At 40.5% G+C, this 20,942-nt stretch overlaps 2 protein-coding genes across 8 annotated transcripts in view; one reads left to right on the top strand and one right to left on the bottom strand.

Annotated features, from left to right (window-relative positions):
- The window catches only part of TAX1BP1 (Tax1 binding protein 1), a 34,630-nt gene extending 32,665 nt beyond the window's left edge, over nucleotides 1-1,965 (top strand). For all 7 annotated transcript variants that reach the window (XM_035128869.2, XM_035128868.3, XM_035128870.3 and 4 more), the window contains one exon: nucleotides 886-1,965. In XM_035128869.2, the coding sequence (XP_034984760.1) occupies nucleotides 886-1,087 (202 nt within the window). In that variant the 3' untranslated portion in view covers nucleotides 1,088-1,965. The remainder of the gene's footprint in view (nucleotides 1-885) is intronic.
- Nucleotides 1,966-2,671: 706 nt separating this feature from the next.
- Nucleotides 2,672-20,942, bottom strand: part of JAZF1 (JAZF zinc finger 1) — a 130,087-nt gene continuing 111,816 nt past the window's right edge. The window contains exons 4-5 of the mRNA XM_035128872.3: nucleotides 6,811-6,980; nucleotides 2,672-5,160 (exon numbers count right to left, since the gene is read on the bottom strand). Coding sequence (XP_034984763.1) covers nucleotides 4,984-5,160; nucleotides 6,811-6,980 — 347 coding nt within the window. The 3' untranslated portion in view covers nucleotides 2,672-4,983. The remainder of the gene's footprint in view (nucleotides 5,161-6,810; nucleotides 6,981-20,942) is intronic.

Genomic DNA, 20,942 nt, shown 5'->3' with positions numbered 1-20,942 from the left:
TCTGGGTTTGTGGCGTTCGACAACTAAGCCGTAGGAGAGCCAAGGTTTATGTATCACTATTTTGTGATACATTTTCAAAACAAAAAAAGACTGTAGTTTCAGTTTGGTAAACATTGTTGTAGCTGTAGATACAAAGTGGAAAGGGGAAAGAGTGTGTTGGAGTTGTTTTCTCAAATATGAGTCAGGCTTGAATGATTCGCTCCCACTAATTATTAGGGCCAGTTTTAATTTGTGACAAAAGCTAAATTGTCTAGTTAGATTCGGAGGCACTGTTTACAGAAGAATGTTAACATCTTAGTTTTTTTTTTAAATAATCATTTTAAAGACACATCAATCCCTGCTTTCCTCCATTTTATGGAGATGAAAGATATCGTATACCGGAGGCGTTTAAAAGGAGACTTAGTGCCCAAAAGCTAAATATTGTTGGGGGTATGTGCTTTAATCCTGTGGAAAACTAAACCGGATGCCATCCAAGTATCAAAATTCAGTTGCATGATTAGGGCGGGGGGGGGGGAGAGGGCTTTCTATGCTAATAGTGATAATTAGGATTATAGATTTCTTACCTGTCCTTTACCATGAGATCTCAGGGCAGGTGTTAGCAATTTAAAAACCCAGTATGTAAACTACATCAGTGTTTCTCAACCAGTGTGCCTCCAGATGTTTTGGGACTACAACTCCCATCATCCCTAGCTAGCAAGACCAGTGGTCAGGAATGATGGGAGTTGTAGTCCCAAAACATCTGGAGGCACACTGGTTGGGAAACACTGAACTACATAATAGGTGTCTCACACACCTGTGGGAAAGAATTCCACAATTTAGGGGTGCCACAGGGAATGCTGGCAATGGAAGAACTCAAATGGTTGTTCTTTCCTCTTTTATCCCAAGTTTTGTGCACATCAAGAAGTGTCCCCTTTGTGAAGTGATGTTTCCTCCTAACTATGATCAGAGCAAGTTTGAAGAACATGTTGAGAGTCACTGGAAAATGTGTCCCATGTGCAACGAACAGTTCCCTCCTGACTATGACCAGCAGAGCTTTGAAAGACACGTACAAACACACTTTGATCAGAATGTTTTGAATTTTGACTAGTTTGAGGCATCTGAATGCAGCTTAGTTTAGACAAAACTTGAATGAGCGAGAGTACACAGCCGCCATAACTTGTTGTTTAAAGGCTACTTTCAGTACAGTGCTTTGGCCTATTAGCAAGTATTGGGCTAGCCTTCTTTGATCTAGCATACACCCAGAACTGTTATAATATCTATCAGTATTTATTCCCTGGCTGACAACATGCATAAGAACACAGGAAATGCACAGACTTGTTCAGAAACCGAAGTTGAGTTTGTAGTAGTGGCAAGTGTACAGAATGACTTGATTTTGCTCTTGCATTTGCTTATGATTAGATATTAAAATTCTCATTCCATGATAATAAAATGAGGTTTCTCGGTAATCTTGTGTGTATCCTTCATATGATTATTGATTCTGAAAGTTTAACATAATTTATCCAACAAAATATAGTTTTTTACATCTGTGTCAGAAATGTAGTTGCTTTGAGAGACATGCTTGCACAACACCCTTACAGCAACATTCACTTTTGCATAATTATTATCTCTTGCAAATGCCAAGTACACTAGTAATCTGTTAAAAGTTCTGCATTCAGGTCTGCTAGAAAATAATTGTATAAAAATCTCTACCATTAGGCTTCATTTGTATTCAGCAGATTTTTAACATGTTATGTAGCACCCCCATTCTCTTTTCCTGGATTGTTTTAGCAAGTTGTGTTCATAGGGACTAAGATTTCTAGAATCTTCTGCATTCTGCTTTGCACATTTTCCCCATTAAATTTGTGGTGTGTATATTTAAAACACTATATTTTTGAAGCTTAAACTTTAGTAAGTAATTTGATCCTTTTGGATAAAATTCACTTTTCCATCTGTTGTACAATAGTCAAATTAAAGACAAAAACTAAATAGTGATCATGAGTCTTTATTTGGCACCCTTGTGTGTTTCTGAAGCTCCTTCAGTTGTGACTGACATGGCCTCCATTGTAGCTTTTTTTTTTAAGGGGCAGAGGGGGTTGCAGATGGAGAAATTGCCAGTGCCCCCTGTGGGAATGAAAATGTCTTGGGATTAAGCCATTGTTTACTTAAGACTTCATTGCTACTGAGAAAAATGTGTAGTATTTTTGTGATGTGTTTGTCTCGTCTAGAATTTCACTTTCTGAGAAAGTTATCTTGGTTAGTGATCCATTCTGTCTCAAGCGTAGCTAAGTAAGAGCAGCCATGGACTAGCACGATCCCATTACCCCTTCCTTTCCTAGCTCAAGAATGTGGTTTCGCACCAAGGTACACATAATAATGGTTTGCCATTTGTTTCCTAGTATGATGGGAATTTGGGGTTAGAAAACACTGGCCAAGTCTAGAAAGAGAAGAGGGGGAAATCTACAAACGTACAGCCTTATCTATGATAAATACCAGGCCTGATTGAGATTTTTGCAAGCCTACCCATCTAACTGTTAGTGCCGCCAGCTTTAACAGCAACTGTACCATCCGATGCTGTTACTGTTTTACCACTAGCTCAGTCTTGTTAAACTGCAAATCTATTGTATGATTTGGGTAATGAACAGCATGCTCTTTACAGATCAAAGCAATGAAAGATAATGAAGCAGCATCTAATTTTTTTTTCCTGGGTTGGAGGCAATTTATTAAATGTGGTTCAATGTACATTATAAGCAGCTTTAATGGAAAGAAAATTGTACGCACTTTGTGGTGCTTAGTTCTAAAACAAACCTCTTGTGACTTCCAAACTTAACGAACTTTGTCCCCAACAAAATATAGGAAAATATAATTTAAAGCACATTATCACAGACACAGTACAATACATTCACTGTACACAGTATAACAAAATAGTCCCATTTTTACTTGTTTTAATACTGTCACACTGACTAGGTAAATAGCAAGTTGATTGTAATAGTGGAAAGGGAACGACATGCAACATTTTGCTTATCTCTTCAATAGGGTTAGCCTGCCTTCATTTACTGAGAGCAGAGCGAAATGACACTGAAGTAAACCATTAGATGCTGTGTAGTAGAGCTTTGAGTGCAAGCAGTAGATTCTTATGTCTGGGTCAACCATTACCCCAGCCTTTCCCAACCTGGTGCTCTCTGGGTGTTTTTGATTACAACACCCATCGGTCTCAGGCTGAGGGCAGGAGCAGTTCAAAACATCTACAGAGCACCAGGTTGCAGAAGGTTGCTTTACCTGGACTATAGAATGTACTTTTCTGAATATGATTGAGGGTGGTTTGTTTTTAAAGAGGCTTTCTTTGAAATTCTTTTTGACCCTCATTATGAGAGATTCAGAAGTTCTGAAAAATCTTTTTTAATTAAAGATTGAGGGGCAAGGGATTATGTGTTCTAAAAGAATGAAGACTTGCATTTCCCATGTAATATACATATATAAATACTTAAGTACACAGAAGAGGATCACCTTTAAAACTTAAACTTTTTCTCATGAGGCAGACAACCTCTCAGTTTTAATAATGTAGGGTTGTATCCAACTGTCATACTCAGAGCAGACGCAATGGAATGAGGGATGTACGTAAGTTGTTTTATGACTAAAGTGAATTGGGGTCATCGGGTCTTCTCCGAGTTTGGCATAAGTGGATACAACCTGTAGCTTTGCATACTACCTAAACTGTTAACTTTCACTTACACAAGAGGACAATAATGAAGGCAGGAGAGCATCAAATAAACAAAGCATTCAGGTATGGTCCAGACACAAGTAGCTCTCTGATAGATCTATCATCTATCAGATCTATCATCGAGTACCTGATTCAAGAAGCACTTCATTTCAGTAAGGCTCATGATGTCTCATAGTTCAGAAATAAACTTTTAATGCTAAACTTGTGGAATGCAACAACCCACAGTAAGTTAGTTAGAAAATATATATTATATATACAAAAATCTGAAGGTACAATGTAAATGGAACTTGAAACTCCCTTAACACAAATAATGTACCTCATTAAAACATCCTAGAATTTTTTATTTGCAACCTCTGGTCCATACTGGTACAGGGGCTGCAAGTGTTGGCAATACATAAAACATTTAAATTTGTTGGCAATCGAGAACTACAAAGTGCTTTAAGAACTTCATCTAAGATGAAGATAATTTCTCCCTCACAAATTTTGCACTTTATTTCCAAATGTCTTCTAGTAGTAGATATTAAAGAAGAACAAGACCAGGAGAACTTGGTCTTCTGGAATTGTGGTGGGTCTTTTAACATTATATACTTAGCATCCTTTACAGACAGGAGTAGGAATTCTAATGCTAGAATGAATGGTTTACTAGTTCAAATCCAAATATTTTCAGCATTTCAGAGAGCTAAAGAATTTGCAAGGTAATATAAAATACAGCAAGCACACCTTTTATGTATGTTATCTGAGTATGAAAATATTTTTAGCATATGTTAAACATTCTCTTATTTATAATTCCAATACCTAAAACCTTCCTATCCCACAGATATCTCTATTACATAAGGCATATTAACCAGGTGGATAATGGGGAATTGTTTTGGTTTTGCAAGCACATGGGAACTGATGTGTCGAATTTCTTCAATCACATTACAATCTTGAAGTTCTCAGTGCCAAGCTTTCCTCCTCCCCTTCCCCATTCTTACTTTTAACACTGCAGAGCAACTAAATATACAGCATACCCTAATTCTCCTTTTGGTGGGGAGGGAAATACTTCAGAAAACCTGTAGCTTTTAGCACCTTTATATCAAACTAACGTATATGGGCATGATGATTACATGTGCAAATGTACAAAATCATTAACTCTACAAAGTTACATCATTCCAAAATTACAGAAAAATTGTAAAGCATGCAATTTAAATTTTACGGGGTTGCTCAGTGCTTCCCCAGAGAAGGTGGCTGTCTTCAAAATCAGCAACTGCTGGTGAGGATTCCTTGGCACATTTGTGACCAGCATGTTATTGCTGCATCTTTCTGATAATCTCAGCAGACACTGGCGGGTGGAAATTGATTGTATGGTGCCGCAGACCCTGAGCTGTCTTGTAACTCTTCCCACAACGACATTTGAATGGCTTCCGCACACGTATCTGTGTTCTGTGGCCATTCTTGGCATGATATTTTATACCGTTCACATTCTGTAGGAGGAGGGGGGAGTATAGACTTTTAAGCTGTTCTATATTAAGTGGTCAAAGCAATAACTCTGGTTTTCAGAGTGTAAGTGTATAGTTTAGGTTATAATTATATACCATTTAAGGAATAGAATTCAGCTACCAATCTAAATATACGGAAGCGTGACTAGGGCAGCTTCGTTCCACCATCTCAGACAGGATCGTGAAATGTTCACATTTGCTACAAGTTCATTTCTTCAGTGTGTCAAGTTTTATGCCCATCTGTTTTCTCATGAGGCCAGAGTGCCTGATGCAGTCGGGGTATATACCTAGGAAATGCTCAGCTACACTACATACTGGTAACATCAAGAGGCAGAAATCACCCCAACCTTCACAGAATGACAGACCCAAAGCAAATAGCCCATTCAAGCAATAGTTGAAGCACTGCTAGATCATTTTTATATTACTTTTCAAGAGCACTTAACCATACGGCCGCTGCCATAAAACTCTACTACCAAAATAAAAGTACAGTTCAATCCTATACATGTCTACATAGAAATAAGCCTCAATGAGTTCAAGGTAAGTGGATGCAGGATTGCAGCCTTATTAAATGGAAACAGCTTTTTCAACTGGCGGTGCGGAAAAATGAACTTCTACATAAGCTCAGTGATTTCTGCATTCCTTTATTACCCCGTTTTATACCACATTTTCATGTTAGATTAAATATGTGGTTTATCTTTCTGCATTCTGGTTTAAATTTCCAAGCACAAAGTATGAATTTCTTTACGGCAAAGAAAAGCTGCATGAAAAAACATACATGAGGTCTTTTATGTATGTTGGCAAAACAGGCAGCAGCATTAGCCACAAATTAGTATGTGTTTTTTCTTATGGTAGAGCGCTTTGTGAGTCAACAACTTGCTGACTGCTTTTCCTTACATTCATGGTGTACAACATATCCCCTAGCTTAGGCTATAGGTAGCCGACATGGTGCACTCTAAGATCACGCTTGATCTTGCGTTCCCATTGGCTGAAGCTGATGGGAGCTGGAAACCACCACATTTGGCTACCAGTGCCTCAGACAGTACTCATAGATTTTTGATGAACGATGGAGTGCAGATGATAAAGTTACCTTTATTTAAAGACTTCTTAAACACCCCCCCTTTAAGACAGTGGTTCCCAACTGGTGGTCTGTATAACGCACCCAGGGGATCTGTGGCACCATTCACATAACAAAAGCTACCATAGAGATATCAAACATTTTCAAAACTAGAGGGTCCATGGCTTGGCTTTTGAAAAATGGGAGCAGCAATACTTAGCTATTTGGGAAGCACTGCTTTAAGTTGGGGGGGGGGAGAGACCTTTGATTTCCTCAATGTTTTCTGTATTTTCAGGTGTCATGTTTCACATTTTTGGAGTGAATGCTTTGTTCTTCAGCATCTGGGGTAGTTTCCCAAACATGGGTCTCCAGCTGTTTTTGGACTACAATTCCCATCATTCCTGACCACTGGCCCTGCTAGCTAGGTATGATGGGAGTTGTGGTCCAAAAGCAGCAGGAGACCCAAGTTTGGGAAACCCGGATCTAAGGCTTTATAGATTATTTAGATTAGGATGAAATCCCAGTGAAAAATAAGACCCCTGATTTCAAAGGTTTCGACCATGCAAAAACAGCACACTCACCTTATATCGCTTTTTACAGCCAGGGACAGGACAAGCAAAGGGTTTTTCGTCTCCTCCATTCATACACATGGAACTTAGGATAGCTTCAGAGCTGATGGCACTTTCTGTAGTCCAGGACTCATCGCTGTCTGAATCTTCATAGTCTACTTCCTCCTCATCATACTCGCTACCTAAGAAGACAGAGCAGCGAAACAAAATAAAAAATAGGTTCAAATAAACTATAGCCACAAGTTTCATATTTATTGGTATCCTCCAACTGTTCTCTGCTTCATCTATTGCCATCTTAAGTTATATTACTAGGAGACTGGTACTTTTAATTATAAAAAATGTTTCCCATCATAGCTAGAACTTCTGTAAGACACAGAATGCTTCATTTGTTTAATAATTGCTACTAACATTACATAAACAGCTTTAGCGAGCTAGCTTCATTCTAAATGAATGAAGAGCTATTTTATTGTCAGACAACCAAGGAACGGGAGGTGAGCGAGAAGGAATTGCATGGTCTGCCCCCCCCCTCCATCCCTGGCCTCAAAAAGCAAAGCAGATTTTTAAGGCTTTTCCTTTACACAGTAAAACACTTGAATGGCATAATTCTCTAGATCATAAACAGTGTAAAATAATATGTTGACAAGTCTTAATACATTTACTAGCCCTCTGGAATTAATAGAAATTATAGCATGACATTAATAAGAATTATACTGTAGCAATTACAGCTGTGAAACTCACTCCCCCAGGTGTGAGGATAAATTGCATTGTGCACTGCCCTAATACAGCATTATGTTCCAGATAAACTACAGCAGCCTTTGGAGGACCACGTGGCAAGCTTTTTAATTTTATTTTTTAAAGTTGCAATAAATATTAATAAGACTCTCTGTGTGGCGCACATTAAAGGGAGAAGGAGAGTAACCGAGAAGGCAGAGTTTCAGTAGCCACAGTAAGTACATGTAACAAGGAGCAGTCATAAAATATTGGGGGGGGGGGGAGAGAAACCCTCTCTCAAAAGGCTTGTTGCAGGCTTGGCAAGGGCTAATGTTGACATTGCAGGATGTTTCTGCCCTTGGCTGAGTCATGCATTCTGCTCAAGCTTCAAGCTTTTCGGTCATTTTACAGCAGAACCAACAGTCAATAGCTCTCCTGCGACCTATATTTTCTCAGTAGACACACGGCAGATGGATTACTAGCTCTGGTCCAACACAGGCATAATACAGTGGGTCCTAGCAAACCTTGGTCTGCAAACCAGAAGCCAAGTTTAGTGCCCATATTCCCTTCCATTATGGGATTGATTCTCGCTTCTCTTTCCTTGTCAGTATTTAGAGCCAAACATGCACTCTCGTAACATTTCCCAAACTTGGGTCTCCAGCTGTTTTGGTTGGGACTGCAATTTCCACCATCCCTGACTGCTGATCTTGCTAGCTAGGGATGATGGGAGTTGTAGTACCAAAACAGCTGGGAAACCCTGCAATGGTAAGCTTAGTTAATGCCGTTCTGGTCCCCTCTGCAAATCCACTTCAAACTCTGGGTTGAAATTTTGGTTTACAGGGGAGACGATTATAGCATTGATGCACCATGTAGCTCCTGTATGCGTGGGTCTTTCCTTTTTTATTTTAATAGAACAATCTGATTCACATGCATCACTTCGCTTGTGTGGATTGGATTGCAATTAAGAAGGAAGTTCTTGGAGACAGCGAGAATCCTGCAGGGGCAACTGGTTGGATTACAGTTTCCATCAGCCCCAAGAGAATGGCTAGTGGTCAACAACATCTGGAGACACCAACCATGTTGGCGAACCCTGGACCAATGTTGTATGTTCAAGTTTCCATGGTTCTAAGTCATCTCTACATGGGGAAGCTTATTGGGAGATAGTTTTCCAGAAATGAATGTAAGATTGAGGAACGTGAGGAAATTCAAAGGCCATACTACTGCTAACACGATTTTGTCTTTTAAGAGATTCTTCTTTCTGCCTCGAGTATTTTGCAATGCCACTTGGAATCCTGTCAAATATGCACCAACATGCAAACAACGCTTTAAGAATATTAATGGCTATTAACATTTGAGAAGATTAATCCATTAAATGATTCATCTCTCTCTAGGATTTGTGTACACAACGACATTCAAGGATATGTAATTCTCCTTGTTGTTTACACAGGCCTGGGAACAAGGGATGTTTTAGCCACAGGACACTACTCATTACTCATGGCGCCCTTTCACTGATTTGTGTGTTCAACCAGTAGAGAGAAAGTTCATTGTTGATATGGCCCACCTGAAAAATGAGGGAACCAGCATTCCTCAAGTACATGCAACCTTTTCACCAACTACAGTGTGATGTTCACAATATTTTATGAAAGTAATGTTAATTACATATAGCTAGTATATTCACATTGGCCACGTCCTTATGTTAATTTTCAGTTTGCACACCCTCCTGTCTGTTGGAACCCCTCTTCCTTGGAGGAAATAATTCCATCCTTTTTGGGTTGGGGGAAAGAGTCTTTCCCACCCGAAACAGGCAGGCAGTTGCAGCATCAGGTGTACAAACAAATCTAAATCTACCAGCTGGCACTTGCTGCTGATGGGAAGCTTGATTGTGACATGCTGAAGGGGAAGTTCACTTTGGCCAAGAGACACATTTTTTGGTCTCTGCTCTTTATTTTATTTTATTTTGCAATAATAAAACGGGAAATGAACAACAACAAAAAGTCAGCACCTACTTGCCAAGTCAAACTCAGCACTCTCTGACTCAGACTTGTAAAAAAGAGAGACTTGCCCACCAACATTATGGTGGGCCTTCCCTGCCAACATCTGGATGTTCTGCTGGCTAGAACCACCCTTAGGAGGAGTCGCTGCTGCTGTTGGAACATACGTATTAATGGCCTCAAATCATTTCTGGTAATGCTCACCGGGGACCAAAACCAAGTAGACTTCAAAGGCGTTTCAACTCAAGAAAAATCGTGCCTCTAATTTTCAAAATTAGATGTCTCACATTTTGTGGGAAGCGGGCCTGTGTTGATATAAATACACATGTTCTGGTAAGGTGTTAGATAAATATATGCTCACTGGCCACAATCCAAAGAGCTACTTAGGCTCCAACGGAAGATTTTACTCCCCGAACTCCCACCTCCACTTTGAATAGCCCTGTGCCATATCACAACCTGGTTTTTGAAACTGACTTCAAAAGCAGTTTGCCATGCAGCAGGAAGTTAGCTGCTGCTTGGGGAAAACAAGCCATAAGCTCTCACCTTCACCTGCTATCAAAACTTGCTTCAATGTTCTTCACATCCTGCCCCCCCCCTTAAAATCCGCTCTAGCTGTGTAACTAAGTTAAGTAAACCCTTCTCAGTTGTTCTGACCACACTACGTCCTTTCATTCTGCAAAGATGACTTTTGCCACTGGAGAATTCAAGCTTCTTGCTATTTCTTTCATGAGTGTTAACTCCATTTTGGCCTTTGTTTTTCTGTTTCACTTTGGATTTTTTGGAACTTAACTTCCAAATAAGCATGCCTATGACACCAGTCTTCTAGTGAAACTAATTTCCTGCAAACTCATATGATCTCTCATAAAAAGCACAACTTGATTCATACTTTGTGTGGCACTTGTAGCTTCATAAAAAAAGTTTTATGGGAGTACTTATTTTAAGACAACTAAAATGGGGTAAATTTGTTTTACGATGGCAATTTCTAAGTAATACTAATTTACTGATCTCTCCCATATACACTTGCCATATTTATTATAGATAATATATTCACCTAAGCAAACATCAGGTGGTAAAGCATATTCAGTTTTACAGAATGAAACACTGTTCAGAAGATTATTGCTGGAGGCCGAGAGGACAAACATTTCTTTAAAGCAAAAAAGTGTGGTTTCTGCTCACCTGCTTGGCAAGCAGATATACATTTAAGATGCACAGATTTCACTCTTCCTTACCATCATTCTCTCTGTACAAGTGGTACATGGGTATTAGACAACTCACTAATTCTACAGAGGATATTTGGTTCCAGGGTGGTTTATAAAATTAAAGGATCAAAGAACAATACTGTGTTTCCCTGAAAATAAGACACTGTCTTATATTTATTTTTCCTCAAGAAGAAGAAGACGAGTTTGATTTGATATCCCGCTTTATCACTACCCGAAGGAGTTTCAAAGTGGCTAACATTCTCCTTTCCCTTCCTCTCCCACAACAAACACTCTGTGAGGTGAGTGAGGCTGAGAGACTTCAGAGAAGTGTGACTAGCCCAAGGTCACCCAGCAGCTGCACGTGGAGGAGCGGAGACGTGAACCCAGTTCCCCAGATTACGAGTCTACCACTCTTAACCACTACACCACACTGGCTCTCATGCTGTGCCAAGACGACACACTATGGCTTATTTTCGGGGGGGGGTCTTATTCCAGCGGGAAGGGCTCCGCGTGGTATGGCATGGCTGAGGGCAGCGAGCTGTTGCTGGGAGGCGCCGCGCCCATGTCTTATTTTTGGGGTATGGCTTATATCGCGGAAATGCTTAGAAATCCTGCTACGGCTTATTTTATGAGTATGTCTTATTTTCGGGAAAACAGGGTAGAACCACATCATTTTTTTAAAAAAAAAATGAGCAGAGAAAACCAGAGCAGACAGCAAGAAATGCTTTAAAAGTTTGAGAGAATAAACAAGGGTTCAGCTGACATTTAAAAGAAAAAGAAATTTGTGGCAGACAAAAGTCCCTGGAAGGGTATCAGTCATCTGCCTCACTGCTAACAAGGAAGGGAACACAGAGCAGCCTTGAATGATATGGGAGAAGACACTCCTTCAGGTACTTGGGTCCCAAACCATTTAGGGCTTTAAATGTCAATACTAGCACTTCAGTTTGGGCTTGGAAGCAGAAAGACCATCCACGGAGCTCTCTTAATACTAGTAAGATTTGATTCAATTATGCTGTGCCAATTATAATTCCCGCAGTTTTATTCTGCGCCACCTGAATCTTCCAGAATTTGGCCCTGTCCTGCAGCGACTTCAACTGAAGAACCAATCAAAGCTGGTAATAGGACACTCTGTGCCACCACAGCTGTTTCCGTTGTCACATGAACATTGAAATGCATGAATACTTGGGCAAAGAGTTTGCCCCTCAGCTGCAGAAGATTGACCTAGAGGTCACCAGAATAATGAAATACCTATTCTTTAAAACAGGTGAGTTTTATGAGTTGAAATGGTGACAACGTAGTAAAAAGAAACACAGGTCTGGTATGACTGCAGAGAAAACACATTCTTTTGAAAACACTTGTTGAGCAGAAGTGCTTTGTGGACAATACCTTGGTTTTAAACCCCGTAGGCTATTAAGGGTTTTCCCTTTCATCAGTAGGCAGCCAGCTTATTAGAAGCAGCAGCACACAAATGTTTGATAATTGCACAAGTCTAATACTATCCTTATTCACTTATTCACTTTGATGGAGAAATCTATTCACTGCAACAAAACTGAGATTGGATTCTAAATCTAAACAGCCTAAGCCAAAGTAGAAGCAATTTTCAGGAAAGGTGTGTTTGAAGTACAAACTTTCCACAGTTTGGAAACCTCTTTGAAATCGGGCCTTCCTTAAGGGGTTTTCTGCTGCTGCTGCTGCCACCACCAATCAACTATTAGCACCATTTCCCCCAACCTTCCACAGCAAATTTACCCTTTCAAGTAGTGAGGGAGCCTGTGATGAAGAAGGCTTTCTGGAGAGAGGAGTTAGGACAGGCACCCCCAAACTGCAGATGTTTTGGCCTTCAACTCCCATGATCCCTAGCTAACAGGACCAGTGGTCAGGGATTGTAGTCCAAAACAACTGGAGGGCTGAAGTTTGGGGGTGCCTGAGTTAGGAGATGTCTTGAAGGTGTCATTCTTAAGCCCTAAGTGTTCCCTGAGCATTCTCACCATTGTATTTTTCCTGCCAAGGCACATGAGAAGTTTCCCAAGATTATCTCAGACCTGTTTTCAAGAAAGCTCAGAAAAACTGAATCAGTTGCAAGGTAAGCCAGCTTGACCATCACTAGTCCAAACACAGACACACAAATCTTGAAAGAGTGCAGATGATCCCAGTGCCCCATACTCAACCCTGCAAAACTTGCTGATGTGTTGGCTCTCCCCTTCCTCCACCACTCTATCATAGCAGCATTCCTGCCTTCCTTGCCTCATTCCATACACACACTCTTCCACTATGTTTGGGACTGATTAGGTTGCCTTAAAAATTCATTCCATTTTTTAAAAAAAATATATGCCGGAATACAAGCTGGTGCAAAATATTTGAACTCTCTGGAGCAGATTGGGAGGGAAGAAGAATCTACCGGTAATAGAATCACAGTCCAACCCCTTGCCAAGCAGGAAACACCATCAAAGCATTCCTGACATATGGCCGTCAAGCCTCCACTTAAAGACCTCCAAAGAAGGGGACTCCACCACACTCCTTGGCAGAGGTGCAGAGGTTGCAGAGCGGAATCCTCCCCCCAAATTCCCTTCCCACTATTCTGCTGCTGGATGCCTTCCATCAGCCAACCAACATCAATTGCATCCTACCTGCAACATTTATTGTATCTGAGACGGTAATTTTGCTACTGCCAAGGCAACATTCAACAAGTTGCGCTACATATACTGCTACAATTTCCACTGATTGTAAAAAAGCAAACAAAAAACAGGCAACACTAAAACATGCATATAAAGTACTGATTCTAGAGAAAAGAAAACAGTCATGATATCAAGATATCTTTCTACTGGGTTTGATCTCGACACATGTAGCCTGGGTGCTGCAGAGGTGCTAAAAGCACACTGCTACCATTTCAACACACAATGTGCTCTTGACATTTTAAGGGCACGGTGTGCTCATAGTCTCAGGAAGTTATTTTGCATTCTCATATAAACATTTCCCTCCCCTCATCTTGTTTTCTACAAAAAAGACCTTTCAGAAGGGTAAAGGGCCTTTGGTTTTTATACGCAATGCAGGAAAACATTATCAGCCCAGCCTCACAATGCTTTAAAACATTCCCAAGCAGTGTCCCTACAGCTTCATTTAAACAAATGCCATCTATTAGCCACTTCCAGCATAGACTTCCTGCAATTAAATAGCAATGTTTTACAGTGCAACTTCTTTTTTTAAAAGATAATTAAAATAAAAGAGCAAATAAAGGAATAAATAAACCCAAGCAGGTCCCTCCCGCCAAAGGTTTATCCTGGAAATTAACTCAGACATAATAAAATTTTCTGGCTGGGGCACAGGCAACAAGAGCAGCTACCCCACTGAAAGGGGGGGGGGAATGAAGTCAAGCATTTTCCATTCTCAGTCACTGCAATGCTAATTGAACACTAGCAAATTATTTCAAAGATCTTTCTGCAAGCCCTCAAGGAAGAATGGACGATTGGAACTATAGGGCAGAAAGACAGTGCATTTAAATGCAAATAAAGCATTCATAACAGATGCTATTTTGGGTCTGCATCCTTATGTTTAAAATACAAATCCAGGACAAAAAATGCAGTCTTAAGGACTCTTCTGCACATGCTGGACTAGCAGTTTATTGTCTTTTTTTCACCCTTTTTCTTTTTTAAAGGAACATTATCAGGAAACAGATTCATGCTTAAGATAAAGGCGGACAATAAAAAAGCACCTACGTAAATGAATGACAGTTTATATGTTACAAAGATACATTCAAGACCTGTTTTATAACAATAGATTTAAACGTGCTTTATGGCTGTACAAGAGACATCCAGCAATTTACAGTAGAGGCAATAAAATGTCTCGTCCACATTGCACTCATCTGTGATGCCTGGGATATGGTTTGCATTTATTTTGGAGGTAGGGCTGACTAAATTACAGCAAGAGTTAAATATGGCCTCGTTGATCAACCTGAGCTTTACAAACCCTTTTGTTGGGGCCCAATTTTAAGAACCGAAGTCATCTTGCTTCAAATTGCAAGCCTGACCTTGCAGGTTGCTAGACTTATGGCTAAACCACCATTTGGAAATCTGCTGATGGTGATTATCGGGGCAGAAAAAGGGGGTTGGTTTGGAAATCCCAGCTAGGTGTAACTTGCAGCATAGGATGCAAGGGATTTAGGAGCCTGAGATGGCACCGGTTTGGCAACAAGGCATCTCAAGGGCTTCTTTCCTGGTTCATCGGGCAGATGAGAGTGCTAAGAATGTGGTCTTGTTTGATTTTTCATTTAATTGTGCTTGACATCCTAACATGGCACCAATCAGTAATTCATTTGCCCAGTTGATATAGAGGGAGCCCATGCCAGTTCATCTCTCTGTATCACTGTTAGTGTTCTTCCCCTAAAAAGGTTTGGATGCTTCACTGACAAATGGCAGTATTCTGAACTAGGAGCCTGGTCCACACACCTCTGATGTGTTTTTAATATGCATAACAATTGCATTTAAAAAAATAATAATTCCCATGTGGGATCACAGCCCAGTTACTTTAAAGAGCAGCTTTTTGTGTTAAGACTTTTAGACCTTGCTCACCAAAGTCCTTGCCCTGAATGAGCAGGCATGGAAGTGAATCCTAGGATTTCTATAGCAGAGCAAACAAGCTAAAGTTGGACAACTACCAATATGCTGATAAGCCATTATCCAGATTATGGTTATCAGAAAGGAACGAGCTGGTACACCATGTCAGCTGTGTTTGTAGGGCAAAGTATAAATATACTTACAAAGAAACATGGAGTGTAAGGAAATCGACTGTGCATGAGGAAGTTGTTCCACCTGTGCAATGACTTTGTGAGATTCAATCCTTAGTCTTTAAGTGTCCCTAGAGCAGACATCCCCAAACTGCGGCCCTTCAGATGTTTTGGCCTACAACACCCATGATCCCTAGCTAAGAGGACCAGAGGCCAGGGATGATGGGAATTGTAGTCCAAAACATCTGTAGGGCTGAAGTTTGGGGATGCCTGCCCTAGACTCTTTCTTATTTTCTTGGCAAGAGGCTAGCATAGCTATCCTTTTTAGAATATGTGTACTACTAGGCATATGAAATCAATGGGAATTGCTTCTACTGGGAGCACCTGAGGTTCTTGTAGCTTGGCAGGCATAAGAAGCTACACATAGCTTTTTAACAAAAGGATGCCAACCAACCAACCAAGTAGTAGTGGTGGTAGTAGTAAAAATAATGGTGAGAACTGGAATGCCAGCCTTTCATTTTCCAAACATCTGAATCATGACATCTACACAGTTATAGAAGAAGTCAATGTACTAAACAAAATGATCTTACCACCAGGGTTTCACTGATCACAAAATGAGACCTGTATTATCTCCTTTTTAAATACTTTATGAATATGAACTAGTGTTGTCTGATCTGCGTTTTTCTAACACCCAGGCACTTCATTGTGCCAATACATTAATTGGCTTTCTTTTTGATCCTAAAACACATTGTAACAAATTTTACAATGGTTGAATGTTGAAATCTGCATTGGATTAAAATGGACAAAACACTGGCTGCTCATACACTGCTGGGCCAGGTTCTAGGTCTTGTATACATTAAAGGATACTTTAAAAACCACCTGAGCCCTTATATCCCAATTCACCAACTGAGATCAACCAGAATGGTGAAATCTGCATTGGATTGAACTAGACAAAAGATACAGTGGTATCTCGCAAGACGAATGCCCTGCAAGCCAAATTTTTCGCAAGGCGAATGCGTATTGCGATCTGATGGTGACTCGCAATACGAATTCATTTTGCGAAAAATTCATCTTGCGAATTGCGGTTTCCCATAGGAATGCATTGAAATTTAATTAATGTGTTCCTATGGGCAAAAAAAGAAATTTCAATGCATTCCTATGGGAAAACCGCGATTCACAAGACGAATTTTCCGCAAAATGAGTTGACTCGCGGAACGAATTAAATTCGTCTTGCGAGGCACCACTGTACTGGTACAGACTTCTGTGCTGGTACGTGCTGCTAAACTATATAGAGCTAAAAGGCTTATCTTGATACTAGAGTTATACTGAAGTGGACTTTAAAGTACACAGAGATAAAACTTTGGCTACTGTGCTAATATGTTATTACATTATTCACAGTTGATGTTCTTAATCTTAGCTGTTGCAGCGAGTATAAATAATGCGCACTAGACAAACAATATAATGGAAATGGCACATAGCAACAGTGCTATTTTATGGAAAGAAAAAGTAAGAAACAACAAGAGTGGACCACACCTTTCGAGGCACCCTGGCAACATGTATACGTCTTCCATAAGGGCTACACCAGCGGTTCTGCTGCATGGAGGTATATACATGCTTGAAAGGCACCTTAAGACGAAAGGCCATATTTCTGCTGCAGCTTTGTAGAATGGAAATCACAACGAGTGATGACTTTATGAGCTTGGTCTAGACAAGAGGGTTACTCTTTGGTGAAATTGCTCCTTGGGGAGGTTACTGTGAAAATTCCCATACAACTAATTACCAAGCCACTGGGGTTTGCTACTGAAAAAAGGATTTGGCTTTTAAGAAAGGCAGTTACTGGAAGCCTGCAATGCAGCAACTCTTGTCATGATGTCCAGATTTTATTTCAGTGGCACAGCAAGGATACTATGAACGAGGGAAAGGGAAACGACAGTAAAGAACAATAAAAAGGCAGGATTAAATAAGAAAATGGCCTCAGGCGGAGCAGATAAGAAGGGAAGGTTATGTTCTTGTAATTGTTTGATGCAGTGCTTCCTCCAACTACCTTCCGACAAAGTTACATTTCACACAGCCGGCAGGGAGCCCACCTACCAGGTGGCAGGAAACCTAAAATCCCAGAATCACAGGAGGTGTACACAGAGCCAGGCTCAGCACACATGTTGTCCATCAGTGCTCTAATATATTAACAGAATTAGGTGAGACACATCAATGGCATTACAATAACAACATAATCTAACAAATGGATTATGTCCGGAAAACAACAAAAGGATGACCAACCGGGTCTATTTTAACTCTGCACCATCCCCCCACCCCACCCCCGCTGCTGTCTCTAACCATTAAAAGTATTTAATTTATTTGAAGTCCACACAAAGAGGGAGGCTTAGCATTCCCATTCACTTCACAGCACGGAAGGAAATGTGAAGAACATTTAGCACGCAAGTTTCACACCTTCTGTCCAGCTCAAATCCTATTACAGTGGTACCTTGGTTTACAAACTCAATCCATTCTTAAACCAAAGGGTTCTTAAACCAAGGCATCCTTTCCCATAGCAGCGGGGGCTCAATTTACAAATGGAACACACTCAACAGGAAGTGAAACATGTTCTTATACCAAGGCAAAGTTCACAAACCAAAACATCTACTTCCGGGTTTACAGCATTCTTAATCCAAGTTGTTCATAAACTAAGGTGTTCTTAAACCAAGGTACCACTGTATGGGAAGAGAAAGGGGTTTTGAAGCCCCGTCCCATATTACTTTTCAAGAAGCATTCACCAATCGTTTGTGTATGTGCAAATGTATTCTGGCCAGAGGAGTTGATCCCTTTTTAATCTCCCCATCACCACAGCTTATGGATCTATTTAGACTGCCATAAATGGTGGTGGTTAGGGCTGGGTGATATATTGTGATATTGGCAGTGCTCCCCCCCCCAAAAAAAATGTTTAGGGGTACTCTCATTTTGACTCAATAAAATCACCACTTTATAGTTCAAATTGGGGAAAACAAATACAGTAAATGGACAAAAGTACAAAGATTTGCAAAATGTTTAGGGGTATGCGTCCACCTGCATCCCCCCAGATATAACCCACTGGATATTGGTTTCATAATTTTTGACACGTGTGTGCTATGGGGGAAACCATGAAGCCAGATAATGCTTCTCTTGATTCCTGCAACCCCTGTTAACCTTTTCACCCCCAGCCACTACCCAGAGCTGTGAGACCAGGCCCACATACAGTGAAACATGAATTGTGGAACAAGCAGAGCACCGTCCAGAAAGCCAGAGTTCTTGAACTGTGGTAAGGCCTCTTCGGAAGGGAGTTGCTCCCATGGGCATTATGGGTAAGGGTATTTTAGTGAACTGAATAGAGTGAAAGATTATGAGTCATGGGTGTGTGGAGAGTGTGTGTATACAGTGCCTAGTTTATGTTTGGGTTGCTATTTTGTTAATGTGGTTAGTATTGTTGTCCCACTGAAATGAAGGTAACCTAAGCTAAATCTCACATTTTACAGTGGTACCTTGGTTCTCAAATGCCTTGGAACTCAAACAACTTGGAACCCAAACACTGCAAACACAGAAGTAAATGTTCCGGTTTGCGAACCATTTTTAGGAAGCCGAACGTGCTCCATTTTGAGTGCCACACTTCTGTTTTGAGTGTTATGCTGAGGTCTGTCTATTTATTTCACATTTTTGTTTTTGTGGCTCTCTCTTTTTGTTTTTGTGACTGTGTGGAACCCAGTTCAGCTACTGATTGATTGATTGTATGACTGCAGTACATCGTTATTGCTTTCATTTTATGGATCAATGGTCTCGTTAGATAGTAAAATTCATGCTAAATTGCTGTTTTAGGGGTTGTTTTTAAAAGTCTGGAACAGATTGATGCATTTTGCATTACTTTCTATGGGAAAGTGTGCCTTGGTTTTTGAACGCTTTGGTTTTGGAACGGAATTCTGGAACAGATTGAGTTTGAGAACTAAGGTACCACTGTATATTGATTTCAATAGGGCCCAAGTTAAACTAACTTAGGCTGGATTCAAATACATTTGAAACGAGAGGTTATAGTGCCTGGATGTTACACATACACTGACTAACCACATGCTTATTTTTAAAAGAATTCCTTTTGACTCATATAGGCAATCAGTTTTAATTTGCTTAGGGTAGCCAAATAATAGGCAAGCGGCTGCTTCTACCAGTGCAATTAAGAGTACGGACATGCAAAACATTTTCTCCCCCAAATCTAAACACCACTTTGTTAATTCACACTTTGCTATTTGGCACACTCCATAACTCACCTGTAAAAAAGTGGCAGCCAGCCCAGCCGTATGCGAAGATTAAATAAAAGAACTATTTAATGAAGTTTCATATTACTACTCTCTTATTACTGGTACAAATTGTTCTGCAGGAGAGCACCTAATTTAGTGAGCTAGCCCAAATCAAAAATAAACTCCGCTTTTTCAAGAAAATTAACATAGGGAGCTCATTTTTTATATATATAAAAAATAGTTGGTGTCCGAAGTGCCTTAAATAGGCAAAATCCAATAAGGCACTGCAGTAACAAAGCCCTGAGCATTATGGCTCCGGTTGAGTGGAAGGACATATGTTTATGCTTATTTTAAGAACTTTATTTATGACACAAATGATTGGGAATAGTTTGCAGGGTAAAATAAATAATAATTTTGCAGCAAGAGAATGGAAATGCTGGTCTTATTTATTTTACTCTTCTAGCCCACCCGCTTCTTGAAGGTCAAGTCACAGGTAGGGTTTTTCTGCGGTAGGTATGCCACCATGCTTCCAAGATGAGAAACTGAGGCTGAAATATAGCAACTTAGCCAAAGCTAAATGTCTTCACCACACACACACCACACATGATCCAGATGCATGTATTGCCTGTTTGGCCCACATTGTAAGCCGGAGACCAAAGCCCCCCCCCCCACTTAAATATTGTGGCACAGAAAACCAGACCCAAAGGAGGTGGACCAAAAGCACTTCTAAATGACATTTAGGAAAGATATAGATGTTTTGAAGGTGACAAGTGTCAAAGAGTTTGTTCCATAAACGCCAATGTCCCTTTCCTGGGCGAGCTACTCAAGTAGGAATACAACTCCAGCAATTTTTAAGGCACAGCTAATTTTCTGAATCCATTTCAAGCTGTTTTCAGACCTGGTTTTGGCCTTGACAGATGCTCTATATTAAGAGAAAGACAGTGGGTGTGTGACCCTACTAATACTCCTGAGTCAGCTTTTGATAGCACCATAAAGATGGTAGGCTGCTGGGTTGGAAATAGGAGGCCTAGCTTTTTCTCTCTTATCAGGAAGGCTCAGGGGTGCCAACTTGGAATAAAATATTGGGCAGGGGGACAGGTGACTCCTGCCCCACATAACTGATCACAGTCAGAGACTGTGCTGAGGAGGGCTGAACTGAGGAGGAATGGTGGGAGCCTCCCCCTCCCCCTGTTCAGGATCCTGAATCTTCACAGGAGCAATGGGACAGTATAGATTTGGAACAGTGGTTTGCAGAGGGACATAGTTC

This window comes from Zootoca vivipara, chromosome 11 (assembly GCF_965207765.1).
Source record: "Zootoca vivipara chromosome 11, rZooViv2.hap1.1, whole genome shotgun sequence".
NCBI lineage: Eukaryota > Metazoa > Chordata > Lepidosauria > Squamata > Lacertidae > Zootoca > Zootoca vivipara.
The sequence above is the reverse complement of the archived record's forward strand: the minus strand, read 5'-3'. Positions and strand labels throughout refer to the sequence as shown.